The 16419-nt window shown below is 40.9% G+C and overlaps 1 protein-coding gene across 6 annotated transcripts; it reads left to right on the top strand.

Moving 5' to 3' along the window:
- Positions 1-5763: 5763 nt before the first annotated feature.
- On the top strand, positions 5764-16133 carry LOC111601778 (bestrophin-2). 6 transcript variants are annotated; one of them, XM_023318532.2, is made up of 9 exons: positions 5764-5859; positions 9883-10112; positions 12036-12146; positions 12205-12628; positions 12716-13048; positions 13102-13461; positions 14157-14856; positions 15006-15056; positions 15478-16133. In XM_023318532.2, exons 2-9 carry the CDS (start codon positions 10042-10044, stop codon positions 15819-15821), a joined length of 2394 nt encoding a protein of 797 aa, XP_023174300.2. In that variant the 5' UTR covers positions 5764-5859; positions 9883-10041; the 3' UTR covers positions 15822-16133. The 6 variants fall into 6 exon arrangements, with proteins under 6 accessions (XP_023174300.2, XP_023174303.2, XP_023174299.2 ...); XM_023318535.2 differs by lacking the exon at positions 5764-5859 and adding an exon at positions 6057-6181 and having other exon boundaries at positions 13102-13344; XM_023318531.2 differs by lacking the exon at positions 5764-5859 and adding an exon at positions 6057-6181.
- The last annotated feature ends 286 nt before the right edge of the window (positions 16134-16419 follow it).

Here is a 16419-nt window from a genome sequence, read left to right as displayed (position 1 = left end):
GTACCTTAACAACACATGGATATATATGGAATTAGAGCCAAACCAGTCACAATATGAGGAATTAAAAGGAGACAGTTTACACCATTCCCATCGTTCTGGCAAAGCCTTGCCGTTTAAGTCGTCTTAGGGGTCTGGCAGGGATTAGACCTCTTGCAAGTAGGCTTCGGTGTCGTTGCAGTCTGCCCGTGTATCTGCTTGTGTGTCTTCCAATCTGCTCTTCGACAGTAAACAGCTTAAGGTCTCTGTGGAGTATTGAGCCGCGTATATACCAGGGAGAGTTGGTTATTTGTCGTAGTACTCGGTTCTGCAATACCTGATCCCGCTTATAATTGGATTTGGCCCACTTGCCTATGCATAAATATATATATTGAAATAAAAAAACTAAGCGTAAATAAAACTGAAACAGAACTAAATTATGGACGATTGCCAGCAGTAAGAACATCTTTATTTATCGAGGGTATATTGCGTATGCAGGGATATCTACAATACAACTTCGTATTTGCTTTACTGCTCTGATGTTGAACACCCATACTTTGATTGTTGATTGAACCTAAAAGAATAACTTCTACTTCTTTTTGGGACCTAACACACAAGTTTTTTAGTTATTTATTGTGTATTATAGTTGGATGTAAATACAATTGTAATATCCCTAAAAGTATGCAACACACCACGCAGATGCATCGCAATGCAATGTTATTTTGTTATGATTAGCTGCATTAATTACACTGTTAGTCTAAAGAGTTGTTTTGATATTTTACAAATTGCAAAAATGGAGGTTTGACACCCATGTTGAATGTTATATGGTATATACTATACTCTTGGGAGAGTGTTATCAGTGTGTTACGAAACATGTGACGCATCAAAGTACACAACATGAAATAAATATATATAATATATATTATGCATATAATATATTTTCATCATATGAAACTTTGGAAATCCCTTGTAAGCCAAAAGTTGAATAACAGCGTTAATTTCTATGAGTTATATATGTATATACTTATGTCAACATTTGAAAGATTTAGTTTAATCAAGTTTTTTAATTTTATATAATTTATATAGCCGGCAGATAAGTCACATCAGTATTGAAGAGAAAAAAGAGATGTTTGAAGAAATTTCAGCGCCGACCACCAACAGTGGCAAATCCCACCCTGTTTTTTTTTTTTTTTTTTTTTTTTTTTTTTTTTTTTTCGTTTTTATTTCTTTATTTTGTTGCAGCTTATTGTCTTAGACTCTATAGCGCATTTAGCTCTAAACCTTAACTAATGGGAGGGCAGATATGCCAATTATTCTGCACTTGTAGCTACTATCTTAATTAGTTCTAATATTGTCTAGAGGATGCAATCTCTTCAGTCTTCGCCTATTGTTGTTTATAGCCAGGTTGCTTGCGAGATGGTTAGGATGCGCTGCAAGTCTGTCCGCGTATCTTGAACTGTGTCGCCCAATGAGTTCAGCAACTGTGGGAATTGCTAAATCCCTATGTAAGACTGAGTTTCTTACAAACCAGCTGGCTCCAGTCCATCTGCGTAGTGCTTTATTCTGCAGGGTCTGAATTTTGTTCCTTGTAGTCTTCGCCGAGGAGCCCCATAGAGAGATACCATATACGAAGGTTGGGACAACTATTGCCTTGTAGATGGCGGCCTTGCTGCTGTAAGACAACTTGCTTGAAGCTCTCAGCATCCAGTCGAGGGTTTTTAGCTTGCTTTTGCATTTTGAGGTTACTTGACTTATGTGCGCTTTAAAAGTCAGCCTTCTGTCAAGAGTGATACCAAGGTACTTTACTTTTGAGGCTTTGGGAATAGTGGGCCCCAATGCAACGCTTGGGCAATCTCCTCTTCTAGTGGCGAAGGTAGTATGTACAGACTTTTGTGCATTAATGGTGATACACCACCGTTTTGCCCAGCGTCCGAAAGAGTCCAGATATTTTTGTAGTGAGTCTGAAGCTTCTTGCGCAGATACGTGACGTGATAAGATGGCGGTGTCATCTGCATAGGTCGCTATGAGTACTGCATCTGTACTTCCTATATTTGGCTCGGGAGTTGGCATATCTCCTGTGAATAAAGTATAAAGTGTTGGGCCTAGAACACTACCCTGTGGTACTCCAGCCATAATTGGTCTAGTCAAGGATACTGTTTGCCCCCTTGACACTTGGAAGGTTCTTCCAATAAGGTATGAGGATAGCAACGCGAAAAATGGGGCTGGAAGGGTGGTCCTCACTTTCTGCAGCAGTCCCAGGTGCCAAACTCGATCAAACGCCTGTTTGATGTCTAAAAAGACGGCAGAGCAGTACATCTTTTCTTCAAAGGCTCCAAGGATATGGTGCACAACTCTGTGAACCTGTTCCGGTGTTCCATGCTGTCTCCTGAAGCCAAACTGATGGTTTGGAATGGCCTCCTGGCGTCCCAGATGTGTCAGTACTCGTTCCAGAAATATTCTTTCGAATATTTTGGAGAGTACTGGCAACAGGCTAATTGGTCTGTACGACTCAATTTCTCCCACGGGTTTGCCAGGCTTAGGAATCATCACAATCACGGCGCGCTTCCAGCAGGCTGGAAAGTGCCGGATGCGGAGCATGGCGTTGTACACCATAGTTATGTAGTCTATGGTGGAGTCAGGCAGTGCTCTAAGGACTCTGCCGTTTATTAGATCATATCCAGGGGATTTTTTTGCCTTCACTCTTCTGATGTGTTCAAGAACCTCTTCTTTTGTACATCCAGTTATCTGGTCTTCAGCTGGGAGGGGCGAGAGAACGATGTCTTCTGTTGCTTCGATTTCTGAGGCCTCTGCGGTAATCACCGGCGTGAATTGGTCTTGAAGGTGGTTTGCAAAAGCCTCAGCTTGAGCTTCGTCTCCAATGTGCCAGGAACCAGAAATGCTCCGAATGGGATGACGTCGTATTGGCTGCCGTTTGAGCTTTCTTGTAAATTTCCATAATTGAAACTCTGCGTCAGTGGGCGATTCAGCTCGTACCAGCGCATCGCTGATACACCTCTTTTGAAGCAGGGCGAGAGCAGCTTTAAGATGCCTCGTGGCTTCGTTGTACATGGATTTGGCATCAGGCGTGCGTAATCTTAACCAGCGTCTCCTGGCCCATCTTTTGTGTATTAGTAGGTGTTGGGCCTCCAAGGTGAGGGGGATGTTGTACGGAGACTGTTGTCTTGTTTGGCAAGATGGTGGGGCGGCTTGGTGCGCAGCTTTGACTATTTCTTCCTGCAGTTTGTTTGCTGCGTAGTCCACGTCTTCAGGAGTGTTAAGTTCCATTTCTATGTGCAAAGAGTAATGGAGCTCGCGCCTAAAGACTCCTAAATCTGATCCTGCTGGCAGTAGTTGTTTCCTAATGGGCAAGGGCTGTGGCTGCGCGTGGATTGTGACTATTAGTGGCAGGTGGTCAGAGGATAGGTCCAAGGATTCTTCAATGGTCAATTGCCGGTCACAGATGCCTTTGTAGACAGCGAAGTCGATTGCCGAGGGCCTGTGTCCATTAATTGGGTAACGGGTGGGGGCTCCAGTCGCCAATATGCTGAATTGTAAGTTTTGAATCGCCTCAAATATGACTTCTCCGCGACGATTCGCACTATTGCTTCCCCAAAATGGGTGCCATCCATTCCAGTCGCCGCCGATGAGGGTCTTATTCAACCTTTGGCCTAGAACCTGTTCCATGTGATGATCACACAGACCAGTGTTTGGCGGAAGATAAATTGACGCAACTTCGATCGCTCCAATAGACGTAGGCAGGGTGATGGCTGAGACCTGCATTGTTGCGTTGCAAATTGGCAGTAAAGGTGTATGCGGTATTGTTGCTCGTATGAGGATTGAGGATCCACCAAAGCAGTTTGCTCCTTCACCATGAGCCTGATAGTGTTCGTATCCGAAAATTTGTGTAGTGGGGCACTCATGAGTTTCTGTTATTAACATTATATCTATGTTTTCTTGTGAGAGAAACGCAGCCAGTTCCTGAGTCTTGTTTCTCAGGCCATTGGCGTTCCAGATACCCACACGTAAAGCCATTATTTGTAGGCAAGCTTGGTTATGATGGCCATTAAACTGTTTAGCATGGTTGCTTGTTGGGATTGTACTTCTCGCATCGCTTTGAGCTCGGCATTAATTGCGTCAAACTGACGTTGTTGTTGCTGAAGCATTTCAGTGAACAAAGTGTCACTTGTGGTATTCTTATTTGACGGTCCACCTCTAGCGGCCTGTGCGTAAGAAACACCACTAATAGGCGTTGCAAAGCTCGTGGCTTGGGTAATGCTCCGGGGCCTTGTAATTTCGGAAGCAGTACTCGGACCCGTAGACGGTGTTTGTGTGGGACTCCTTTTTTGTGCTGGGGATTGCAATTTGCGCAACCGCTTGTATACTTGGCAGCCCTTATAGTTGGCTGGGTGCTGTAACTCACAGTGCACACAAGTTGGTGCCTGGTCCTTTTCGCGGGTGCAGTCTTTGGATGCGTGTTTCCCGGCGCAACGCACACATCTGGGAGCTTTGTGGCAGTAGCGTTGTGTGTGTCCAAATTCTTGACAGCGATGGCATTGTGTCAGGTCGTTGTATCTTCTTGGCAGTTCCACTGTGCAGCGTTGCCTGCAGACAACTCGAATGTCCAAAATTTCTTTGTTGTTGGGGGCCTGAGCCACGTCAACAAAAAATATATTTAGCGGTGTTTTGTCCATACGGCTCAGTGGGTTGTGCACATTTGTAATTGTGTGGCCTTTGGTTTCCAATTCCTTTTTAATTAGTGTTGTATCAGTGCTGGAGTGAAGCCCTTTGAACACGACTCTATATGGTTTGTCCTCCTTAAGCTGGTAGCAGTGGAACTCCAATTCCAGCTTAGTAAAGTGGTCTATAACTCTGCGATAGTCCTCACTGCATTGGGTTAATACACCTATGTTATTCTTCTTTGGCTTAATTACGTATGATTTAGCATCAATTACTTTATCTATTATCTGTTGAAGTAGGGCCACAGACTTGATGTTTGGACACCATATGGGGGGCGGACGAGGTTTCGGAGTAGTTTGCTGGTCGGTCAATACTGGGGCTTCTGGAGCTACAGGTGATTCGCTGTAGTCTTCATCTTCTTCTACGAGCAGTGAAAATCGATTTTCTGATATTAATGCTGCATTGCTGGTGCTTGGTTCGTCGAAGATGAGCCTTTTCTTGATGGTTTTTGGTGAATTTGGCTGTTTACGTTTCGTGTTTTTGTTGTTAGTGATGCCTTGCACGGAGGCGATATCTATTTTTGAGTTTATTGGCATGATGGAGGCTTGCCTATTTGCCATCACAACGTTAAGCTGGGCTTGCATTTCTGCATTTACCTTTACAGCTGTAGCGAGGTTATTGACATTAGATGTCATCGCGGATTGTGCTTTTGAGTGCAGGCGCACTCGCGCCAAGCGACGAAATTTCGTAAATTGCAATTAAAGCAATTGAGTTACGCGGAAGCAAGCGATAAGAAAACGCTGCGTGTGCGGTTTTTGTTGCTGTTGCGTTGAAGAATGCACCGCAAAGTTCTATTTTTAGAACTCTGCAGCAGTAGAGCTTAAGCGAAGGCTGTTCGAATTCACGTCTTTACAGGTCGAACGACTGATCGCGATTAAATCCCACCCTGTGCTTGGCTTATCGCCTTTCTGCGCTCACAACCAGTAGTGTTCTCTATCTCTCTCTCTCTCTGTCCCTCTCGCTCTGTCGTTGGCATTCCCAGCTATTGGCGTAGGTATGGTTTCGCCACAGCTGCCGGCAAAGTGTTCCCAGTTCTGTTGGTATTTTCGCACTGTAGTTTCAGTCTGAATTTGTCGGTTGTTGAGCGCGGAAGTGCTCAGAGTGCGAGAGTGAACGGGCACAGAGCGCGATTTGTTTGAATGGCTGGTACGTTTACGTTCGCGTCTATATGTGTGTGAGTGTGTGCGTGTGTGTGTGGGCGAAGAATAACAACACCGACATCGAAATAGTGAAGCACAAAGGCCAAGCAAAGAAAGAAACACAACAATAACAACGGTAGCACTAGCCAACGCCAGCAGTCAGCGTCGGCGTCAGCGTCTTGAATTTTTTTGTTTTGGTGAATTTGAGGTGGAGTTGCTGTTGTTGTTGCTGTTCATACCGCGTGTACCTGGGTCAATTTAGTGGCCGTACTCACGTGATTGGCGCTGTAAATCAAAGTTACAACTTGCATCTGTGTTAGTTGGCAATAGTAAGTGGTTATGACATGACTTAATAACAGTGCAAACAATCACACAAATACAACAGCTAACCCATACTTACTTTATATACGTAAGCCGCGTGACTCTGAAATTGCATCCGGTTGATGCTTTGGTTTCAACTCACCTAAAATGAAGTTGGGAACCTTAAGAGAGCTCTGCATAATCTCACCAACTCCCCACACTAATGCGTAATATTTTGGCGACTGCAAAAATATTTACTTCTATTTCCGTAAAAGCTGATAGTATATATATATATGTTGGTGTGTGTGTGTGTGTCCGTGTGTGTGTTGGTCCACTGCACGCATTGTGAGTCATCGCACGGTCCGCGTTGGTCAATATGCAATCTCAGCACAATTACTCCAATACATAGCAGTTTATTTTTAACCCTTGGCACTCTCAAAATTTGTGCCGCATGCAAATTCGAGTAGACGACGACGACGCTCGTAATGAATTTTAAAAGTGCGCCGCGGCTATAAATACCAAATTTGGCAGAAACAACAACAACTAAAACACTCAGAATATAATAAAATAAATGATTTAAATGCTGCTCGGGTGCGCTCAGTTGTCAGCAAGTTCATCAAAAGGCAAATGCCAATAAAATATCATAGAAGTACTTATGTAAAAACCTTTGCCTTATACCAATGCCTGTACACAGATGTGTTTGTATGTGTGTGTACTTGTGTTAGTGTCTGTGCATCAATGCTTGTGTATTTCTGTAAATACTATACCTACTATATATTTAGACACACGAAGATCTGGCAGCAGTCGCTAACTTTTTGCAATAAATGTCATTAACCTCGACGAATCGACGAGTTTAGTTCGAATGTTGTCATTCGCTTTCAAATGACGTGATTACCAACTTCTCATTTATTCAAATGATAACATTTTTCACGTGACTGACTTGTCATGATAATTTGATTTTGTGTGCCATTTCCATTGCCAAGAGCTAACTCCAATGGGGTTGTTATATAAGCCTCGACTCACTTGTAGACATCTATATATACCTGCTATACTTGCTTCCTATATATATATATGTATATATTATATATGAACATATATATATATATATATATATATATTTATTTACGCCTGCTTGTGGCTGATGACACAGTTCTCGATGGATTACCAGGGGAAGCTGAAGTTGACAACCTTAAAAGTTAATCTGCAGTGGAGCACTTTATTTTTGAGTTTATAATAGTAAATCAGGTCAGTTTGCACAATAAAAAGGAAAAGTGATTAATAACAATAAAAGGTCTGTGTTGCCATTCGATAAGAGTGCAAAGGAACAGGGAGCGGACCGCATAAATGCAGTATGAAATACAAATAGGGAATGCTAAGCAATCAGATACCCTGTAATAATAGATTGTCTTAAAAAAAAGAAATTATTTAAGTTTTTCACACTTTCTGCATAGTAAAAGACTGCTTCTGACAGACAGTAAGATACCCTACACATATATAGCTTGCATTAGAGTTTTTTTTAGTTTCCATCAATTTTTTTCCTATAACGAACTATTATAACGACATTTGTTATTAGCTAAGGCGTATGTTAAAGAAGCTGTGGCCGCTCACTAATATACCCTGTTATAATAATATACCCATGAGTTAATGTCATTCGATAGGATGCTTTCTTTCATTAAATGCAATTATTCGCTGTGAAGCCCTCAAATGCCCTTTGAATGATCTTGAATAACAGATAACCATTCTCAATTTTAACGGATGCAAGTGTACTCAAATATAAATGTGACAAATTGATGTATCTTGGATATTAATATATCACTGCATTTAAATCTTGTATCGTGTCAGACTTTGTCGTCTCGGAACTCGCCCTTTGTTTCACAGTTATACAAGAGCCAAGTGAGTCATTTGCTTATCAAATACATATTCGTAATGCTCTCGCGCTTAACATACATATATATGTGCAAGTTAATGCCCTAAATACCCGCTAAGACACAGTTGGTTGATCACGCTGGCAAATCGAACGCACGCGTATTTCGTGATCGAATAACCCATATCAGCTGCCAACGTTAATATATATAATTAATAATAAAATATGTTGACTATGTCGAGATTTTGATTTGCTTGGGATTTACGAGCTTGAAAACCAAATAAATATTAGCAATAATAGAATGGATGTATTTGTAGCCGTATACAGTACATACACCAAGCTCTACCAATTTTTTTTTTGCGCGTCTCCAGTTCTATTCGTAATACAAGTCAAGAGATGATGTCATGATCCAGACCCAAAAGCAAAAACCCGGCTCACACTCGCATTCACAAACTTACTGAGTCTTTTTAAGCGCTGAGCTCAGTCCGTGCTGTGTATGTCGATCATTAGCTCACCGGTTCGCAGAATGGATCGTATTTATTTATTCTCTTCTATACGGAAATTCATCAACATGCTCTGCTCACTGAGTACAGACTTTTCCCACTCGTAATCGGAGATATGAGCTCATCTTTTATCATCGTTAAGTACACCATTCGTGTTTTTCTCGCCACATGCGTTTCCACTCATATTTCCTTATATCTACATCACATGCCATTGAACAGAAGTTAAATTTAGGGCGGCTTAAATGGATGTGCTCTACTCTTGGGCTACCCAATGTGATCATGGCAATAAAATTAATGTATCTTTTGATATTAACCTTTTGGGAAATAAGATATAAATATCTTAGCTGAAAATCGATAATTATCGGAACTTTCCAAATTTTCACTGTCTGACACCTAGTCATTAAAGCAATACTATTATTACTTTATCAATGAATACAGGGTATATATACTCTAATCTAAGACTTAACTGAAAATCGATAATTATCAATCTGATACCGACTCGTTAAAGCACAACTGAACTGATAATAATATTCTTACTTTCTTAAAGAATATAAGATATATATATATACTGTAACCTAAAACTAGACTGAAAATCGATAATTATCAATTCGGCAATCGAAGAAGACACTCAATGAGACACTTCGATTCTCAATTTCATATTTCATTCATGCCTCTACATTTTCAATGAATACAGGGTATCGGAACTGTAAAATGACGGCAACATCTTACGATTCCAATTGCAAAGTTTGTTTGTTCACTCATTTATTTGCAATCGTAGCACTAGAAAAGCGGCTGACCCTCGGTTGACGCCTTCAGCTAGAATTGTTGCAGCATCAATGGCATCGCCCACACGCGATCTGTCAGCGCTTAACTTGCCTCAATTTCTACTACATATCAAATATATACACATATATGTATGTATGTATGTATGTATGCATGTATTTGTATGTCTGTATCTTTGTATATTTATATCGACACTTTGGATGAGCTTGGAGCTACTCCACGTTCCCTACAATTTGTTAAATTGCTGCAATTAATTTAATCAGCTCGTAACTGTTGCATTTTCAAATGTTAAATAGAATGCAATGCATGCAGCTCAGTTGTGTTCCGCGTTTATAATGTCGCATGTTTAATTGACTTTTAGGTGGAAATATCGATTTGTTGAATTTCAAATGCATTATTATTGTGGCTGTTGCCATGGTTAGAAAATGTCTAAAAAAACAACAGGTGTAGTTAGTATTTCTAAATTTTATAGTGCAATTATTATATAAGAAACTAAGTAAATATTGACTTCTTCTCTGAATTAAAATACATGAGTAGCATCAATATAAACAAATATATATATACCACTTCTTTCTCTCAGTGAGAACAAGCGTATTGGCTACGCCCCAATGAAACAGCAACAAAATGTGTATCTATCACAATCGCGAAGTGTGATCAAGAAAATTAGCTGATTTAAAGAACAAAAGCCGCAATCTCAACTGCAAATACATAAGGAGCCAATTAAAGACAAGTTGCGAAAATGACAATAACATATACAGGTGAAGTGGCCACATGTCGTGGCTTTGGCTGTTTTCTCAAACTGCTTCTCAGGTAAGTGATAAAAGCTATATATATTATATACATATATATATTTATTGATTGACTGCACAAGTAAAAGCTAAATTTTGGTAGAAAATTACTTTTTTTTTATTCAATACAATCTTAAGACCTTTGTGTAAAATGAAAGAAAAACAAATAAAAAAATAATTTTATTACTTGACGCAGACGCTTATGTTTCATGCGATCAGCTTCAAGTTTGTTTTCAAAGTTCCTTATAAAAATGCCGTGAGTGTGCGTCAGCAATTTAGTGAGTTGTGTGATATAAAATATTATTTTGGGTTCGGTTAATCAACCATTATTATTACACAGAGCTACAAAATTTGATTGACTATATTATTAAAATAGTTTTTAATTACTCAAAATGAATTCGAAACTAGAATAACTCTATTACGTCAAAAGTTTGGAATTTAAACCTGTTTGCTGTCCGCGCTTTGCCTTGATCTTCAACAAAAGAGTTTGAAAGATTTTGGTCTTGGTTATCAAATCATGTTAGCCAGTGTTAGAGTTCCATTATAAACAAAAACAGCTGTTTCATAAATTATATTTTAGAGTTTACAACAAAATTTGCTCTCTACCCGATTAAACGAAATAATCTTTAGCAATTTGATTTGAAAAGGGAATCTAATATTGAACATGATGCAAATGTACGCACGACCAATGTCGGGTAATGTCCGTTCTAATGCTCATATCATATTTCAATGTAGGTGTATGGAAAACAAGTTGTATATTTACGAATAACGAATTACAGTGCTAAATGCTAGTGTGTACAAAATTGCAAGTCGAGTGCTAATTAAAGAACTGACACAGTTCGCTCTGGCTAGCCAATTGAGCTAGTGACAGTCGTCAGACATCACACAATTGCAACTAATGCAAATAATAGAATTTTCCATGCATTCACAAGCACTCACCCACAGCAACACATACACTCGACTATTAGATTGTAGTTCCGCTGATAGCGGCAACAACTCCACCCACACATTATACTCTTGCCCCTGATACTGATACTAACACTGGGACACATCCACATCCACATCCACAGTGACTGCTGCAGTGTTATCTAAGTCGTATTTGACATCTGTCACGCGTGTAATTTGAATTATAATTTAATAATTGGTAGCCAGGGCTTCTAGCCATATCAATGAGCATGTACGTACATGTATGTAAGCTACCCCAGTTCATTTATTTGAATGATCCGCTGATAGTGTCGGTGGCATTGATTGTTGCTGCTAATCAATGAATCGGCCAACCTAGATTGATGATAATCAAACCAAAACTCTGCCGACTTTGCCAATTTAATACGTCCACTGCACTTAATATATAAAATCGAATGCAAATAACTAGCTAAAGGAAATAGAAGTAAACATTTTTGATAATTTTAGCTACTTATAAACAGATACCCTGTAAAGTCTTTTGAACTCAAGTAAATTTTAATTAAAATTATCAGACACAGACCTTGAAATCTATGTGGCAACTGATAAAAGTCAAATTTTGTTTGTCATTTGCTTATGATAAATGATTACATGTTTGTTTTTGTACTTTTATCATACAAATGTTTGATAAGAATTTATTTTATAATTAGTAGGCTTTTCGTTTGAAATGATGGCTGGGATATTTTTCAAGCTTATATAGTATATACCTATTTTTATGACGTTTAGACGGTGGCACGATTGTTGTTCAATATCAGCCCGATGACGTTGACAGCTATAGATATATATATACATATTGGTAAACACACGCCAGACTCTGTGCCGCATAATAATAAAATTGATTAGGGGCAGTCGATACTGGTGGGGATCGTAAATGATGAATTTTTAGTAAAGTTACTAAGCTACTACAATTTAAGCGTGCACCATCTATTTATAAATATGATCTGATATGTCTTGAGCCATAAAATAACGTTCTGTTTTCTTATAGATGGCGCGGAAGTATTTACAAATTAGTCTGGCTGGATCTGTTGGCCTTTCTGACATTATATTATCTACTTAATCTGGTCTATCGCTTTGCGCTCAATGAAGGCCAGAAAGAGTAAGTGACGCTTTAATGAAAGTAAGCACATGTTTATAGTGTTCCACTTGCAATTTAGAACCTTTGAGGCGATCGTAGCCTATTGCAACAGTTATCGTGATCTCATACCACTGTCTTTTGTGCTGGGCTTCTATGTGTCCATTGTGATGACTCGCTGGTGGAACCAGTACACTTCCATCCCTTGGCCGGATCCCATCGCTGTCTTCGTCAGCTCCAATGTGCATGGCCAGGACGAACGTGGTCGAGTCATGCGTCGCACGATCATGCGTTATGTGTGCCTGTGCCTGACCATGGTTCTGGCAAACGTATCGCCGCGCGTCAAGAAACGATTTCCTGGCCTCAACAATCTAGTGGAAGCGGGCTTGCTCAATGAGAATGAACGCACTATCATTGAGACCATGAATAAATCGTTTCCACGACCCTCGAAGCACTGGCTGCCCATCGTTTGGGCGGCCAGCATCATTACGCGAGCAAGGAAGGAGGTAATAATAAAAAGAATATCAATGTCACGAGTGCCAATTAATAAATATGTTTTATATATCTATATATAAATATATATACACATATAGGGCCGTATTAGGGACGATTTTGCTGTGAAAACTATAATCGATGAGCTGAACAAGTTCCGAGGACAGTGCGGATTACTGATTAGCTATGATACTATCAGTGTACCCCTGGTTTACACACAAGTGGTTACTCTGGCTGTATATTCGTATTTCCTAACCTGCTGCATGGGTCAGCAGTGGACGGATGGCAAAGTCGTCGGCGGCAGCAGTTACCTTAATAAGGTGGACTTGTATTTCCCTGTGTTCACCACGTTGCAGTTCTTCTTCTATATGGGTTGGCTGAAGGTGGCCGAGTCACTGATCAATCCCTTCGGCGAGGACGATGATGATTTCGAGGTAGATCGGTCTTTTGAAATAATAAGTCAATTGATAACTGATCTAATCCTCAGGTTAATTGGATGGTGGATCGCAATTTGCAAGTTTCCTATTTAATTGTAGATGAAATGCATCATGACCATCCAGAGCTACTGAAGGATCAGTATTGGGACGAGGTGTTTCCCAATGAACTACCCTATACCATTGCTGCGGAACGGTTCCGTGAGAACCACCCGGAGCCCTCGACTGCCAAAATCGATGTGCCGAAGAACGCGGCCATGCCCTCGGGAATGTCCTCTGTGCGAATTGATGAAATGGTTGGTAATAGTGGCAACGCCGCCTCTGGGTCAAAGCCGACTGCCAATGAGCAGCCGCAAGGGGCACCCTTGCAGACAGTTACTTATGACCTTTCCAAGGCAGCGCCAGACGAGGAGGTTAGAATCAAAACGTTGGCAGCATTCACTAGCGATACGAAGTATTGGCACCAACTAATCGGCTATCTTAACTAAATGTGTATTCATGAACGTAACACATGAACATGGCGTGGCGGAATCTCAAAACAAACAAATCAAATCTAAACGTATTTTCTAACCTTCTGTAATTAACTAAAAGATCTATTTCATATGGGACTCAATTCAATCATTGGCATTTCAAATCACAACGGTGTTTGGTAGTTATACCTAAGATTTACTTAAGATTTAAAAAAAAGAAACACAATTGAAAACTAAAATGAAATGAACAGTGGATTCTTCTATGAACTTAGCAAATATGAAAACGAGGCCTACTTTTTGTAGAGCAAAGTCAGATTATTAGCAGTAATCCGTCAACTGCTCATATGGAATCCACTGAACATTATCACTAACCTAATTATAAATCTATTGTGGTGTTTGTGTTATTGTTTTAAGCTATAAGACTGCATACTAACTTTTGATTCTAACAATAATCTGTTTGCCTACAGCCTCTAACTGCACTACGCACTGCACGGCTTTCAGTTGCTTTAGTGCACCCCAGAACCAGAACTGCACCAATTGGTTTCAAGTAACCTATGCTCACTTTAAATTATCCTTATAAATATCTCCGAAGCATTACTTTCAACTAATGTACATCTTATTTACAATGCTAAATGCAGGCTGACGATGCCAGCGGCATACACTTCTCGGCAGGCAATGGCAAATCGCGCCTGGGACTTGGCTCCTCGCCCAGCCTGGTTAGTGTATCTGGTACACTTTCACGGGTTAATACTGTGGCATCGGCACTTAAGCGTTTACTGAGTCGCGATGAGAGCCGTCCAAGCTCCGCTACACCAAGCGACGATCCCGGCAAGTACCGTTTCCCGAACAGCGCCAGTTCTGCAAGCTTGACGGGCTCCAATCTTGGTTCATCGGCTGTTAAGCCGGCGGGAAGCATGCGCATTACACAGCAGGTCATTGAGGAGGTGGACGAGCAGGCAACCATCACATCGACGCGCCCTTACGATCCGCGTCCTAATGTGAAAGATATTTTCGCTCCGTCCACTGGTGAGCCACAGCAGCAACCTGGTGGCCAGCCACTGCAACCACCACCGCCTGCAAACAGAGGACCTGAGCAGACAGCGCGCTCCCAGCCAATGGATATACCCAGACGTTCGCCGCATTATGAACGCGCTCACTCGCAGTATGAACCAACGCCATCGCTCTTTCCGCCTGGTGGTGTGGACGCCTTGCTGAGTACCTCGGCGCCAGCTGGAGACGGACCCTCACTGCTGGCAGCAGACACGGCTCCCAGCTCGCCGCAGGGCGACAGCAGCAAATCGTTATTTGAACCACACAGGGCAGCCAGCCGCGAGACAGGTGAGTGGTCGGCGCTGGTGCCATGGAATGGTGCCCACAATGCCTTCCTTCTCCTGCTTTTAATATTCACATTTAACATTGATCTTCATCTATACACATCCATACACACACATCCACACACTCGAACTTTCGACTGTTAATACTTAAAGCGATTGAGAGACCCGATGCACCGCAGTTCTTCCGGTGGTTCGTGACGCCCGGTAAAGTTCAAGCATTGGCCAAAATAACTTATTTCGTTCCTTAGCTTATTCCGCTTTTATGTTGCTAGTCCACAAATTATTCTTGTTGGAGATGTGGTATCGTTTATTATTTTCAGTTCTCTTAATCACAATTTATTATTATTTTTTTGTTGTTTGATAAATCAGTTGATTTACTTATTATAATTACTAACCAGTGCTTAGCCATTATTTGCATTCGTAGTTTGTTTTGTGTTGCGTAAGACTCGATTTTATTCCTTCGATTATAGGTTGTCGACCAGGTAATACTCTCGTTACCGTCAAATTTATATATAGAATTTGCCTAGCCGTAATCCCTCTAGTCTTTGCACGTCTTACTTACTCTTCATTAATCGCAACTATTTTCTAGTCCAGTTGAAGCTAATGCAACTCTCTGTCCTTACAGTCGAAAACCTCGACATTAAAACATCGGCCGATGTGCTGGCCAATACAGCTGCCGATCCCGCGCCAGACGTTGGCGATGACTTCGAGAAGCTAAGAGCTGCTCGCGAAAAGGAAAAGCTGGTGCGCCAGCAAATGAACTTGGCACGGACCATTAGCACCGCCCCAGGCGTGGATGCCTCTGGAGTGCCAGTTGTGGTGCCCGTGGCACTAGTGGCACCCCCAGCGGCTCAACCGAGTGCCCCAACCACAATGACAGCAGTTGCGTCCAGTGCCGATTTGCTCGTCGGCACTGATCCAGTGACCAGTTCAACCATCAAGTCCGAGGATGCCACCACAGGAAGTTGAACTGACAGATAGAGTTTTATATTTGGGCATGCAACACGAAGTATGCCACATGTGCTGTACACTTTTTCAAACTACCTTTAAGTTAATTAGTTAGCGTTAGTTAATTTATCTAAGCTACTAAACTTAATACCTTAACATGCAGAATGATACAAAAGACAAACAGAAACAGAAACAGATTAAGAATGCTCATAACGTTAAAACGATCTTGAGTGAAAGTGGACCCATTAGCGCAGTTAATATACCTATTATTTATGAATTAAGTCAACAGTGATTTGAATCTACACAATAATATAAGTTTTTCTAAATGGCCAACTAATTGTGTTTTACTTACAATAAATAAACAAATAAAATTGAGTGGGAATGCCCGACTTGGAAATACCCGGACTCTAATGCAACTGATGCCAACAATTGATATTTCAATCATTCTCTGCTTCTTGAATGGGTTTTAAATATATTGCACAAACTATTTGAATTCGAATAAATATATAAAATTGAATAGCGAAGGCTCTACATATATGGTCTTAATGACACTGGTTATCTACACTAATTATCATTTTTGATGGTATGAGGGAAGGATATCCACGATCGGTTTTATTTT

The sequence above is a fragment of the Drosophila hydei genome, unplaced genomic scaffold (assembly GCF_003285905.1).
Source record: "Drosophila hydei strain 15085-1641.00,03,60 unplaced genomic scaffold, DhydRS2 tig00008137-arrow-arrow-pilon, whole genome shotgun sequence".
Lineage (NCBI taxonomy): Eukaryota > Metazoa > Arthropoda > Insecta > Diptera > Drosophilidae > Drosophila > Drosophila hydei.
Note: the sequence above shows the minus strand (reverse complement) of the source record. Positions and strands in the feature narration are given on the sequence as shown.

Excerpts from the sequence above, each read along its gene's own strand:
- LOC111601778 (XM_023318532.2), top strand. The coding sequence starts at position 10,042 with ATGACAATAACATATACAGGTGAAGTGGCCACATGTCGTGGCTTTGGC. Across the intron at positions 12,629-12,715 it reads TTACGCGAGCAAGGAAGGAG|GGCCGTATTAGGGACGATTT; the intron begins GTAATAATAAAA and ends ATACACATATAG. Across the intron at positions 14,857-15,005 it reads GGCAGCCAGCCGCGAGACAG|CGATTGAGAGACCCGATGCA; the intron begins GTGAGTGGTCGG and ends TAATACTTAAAG.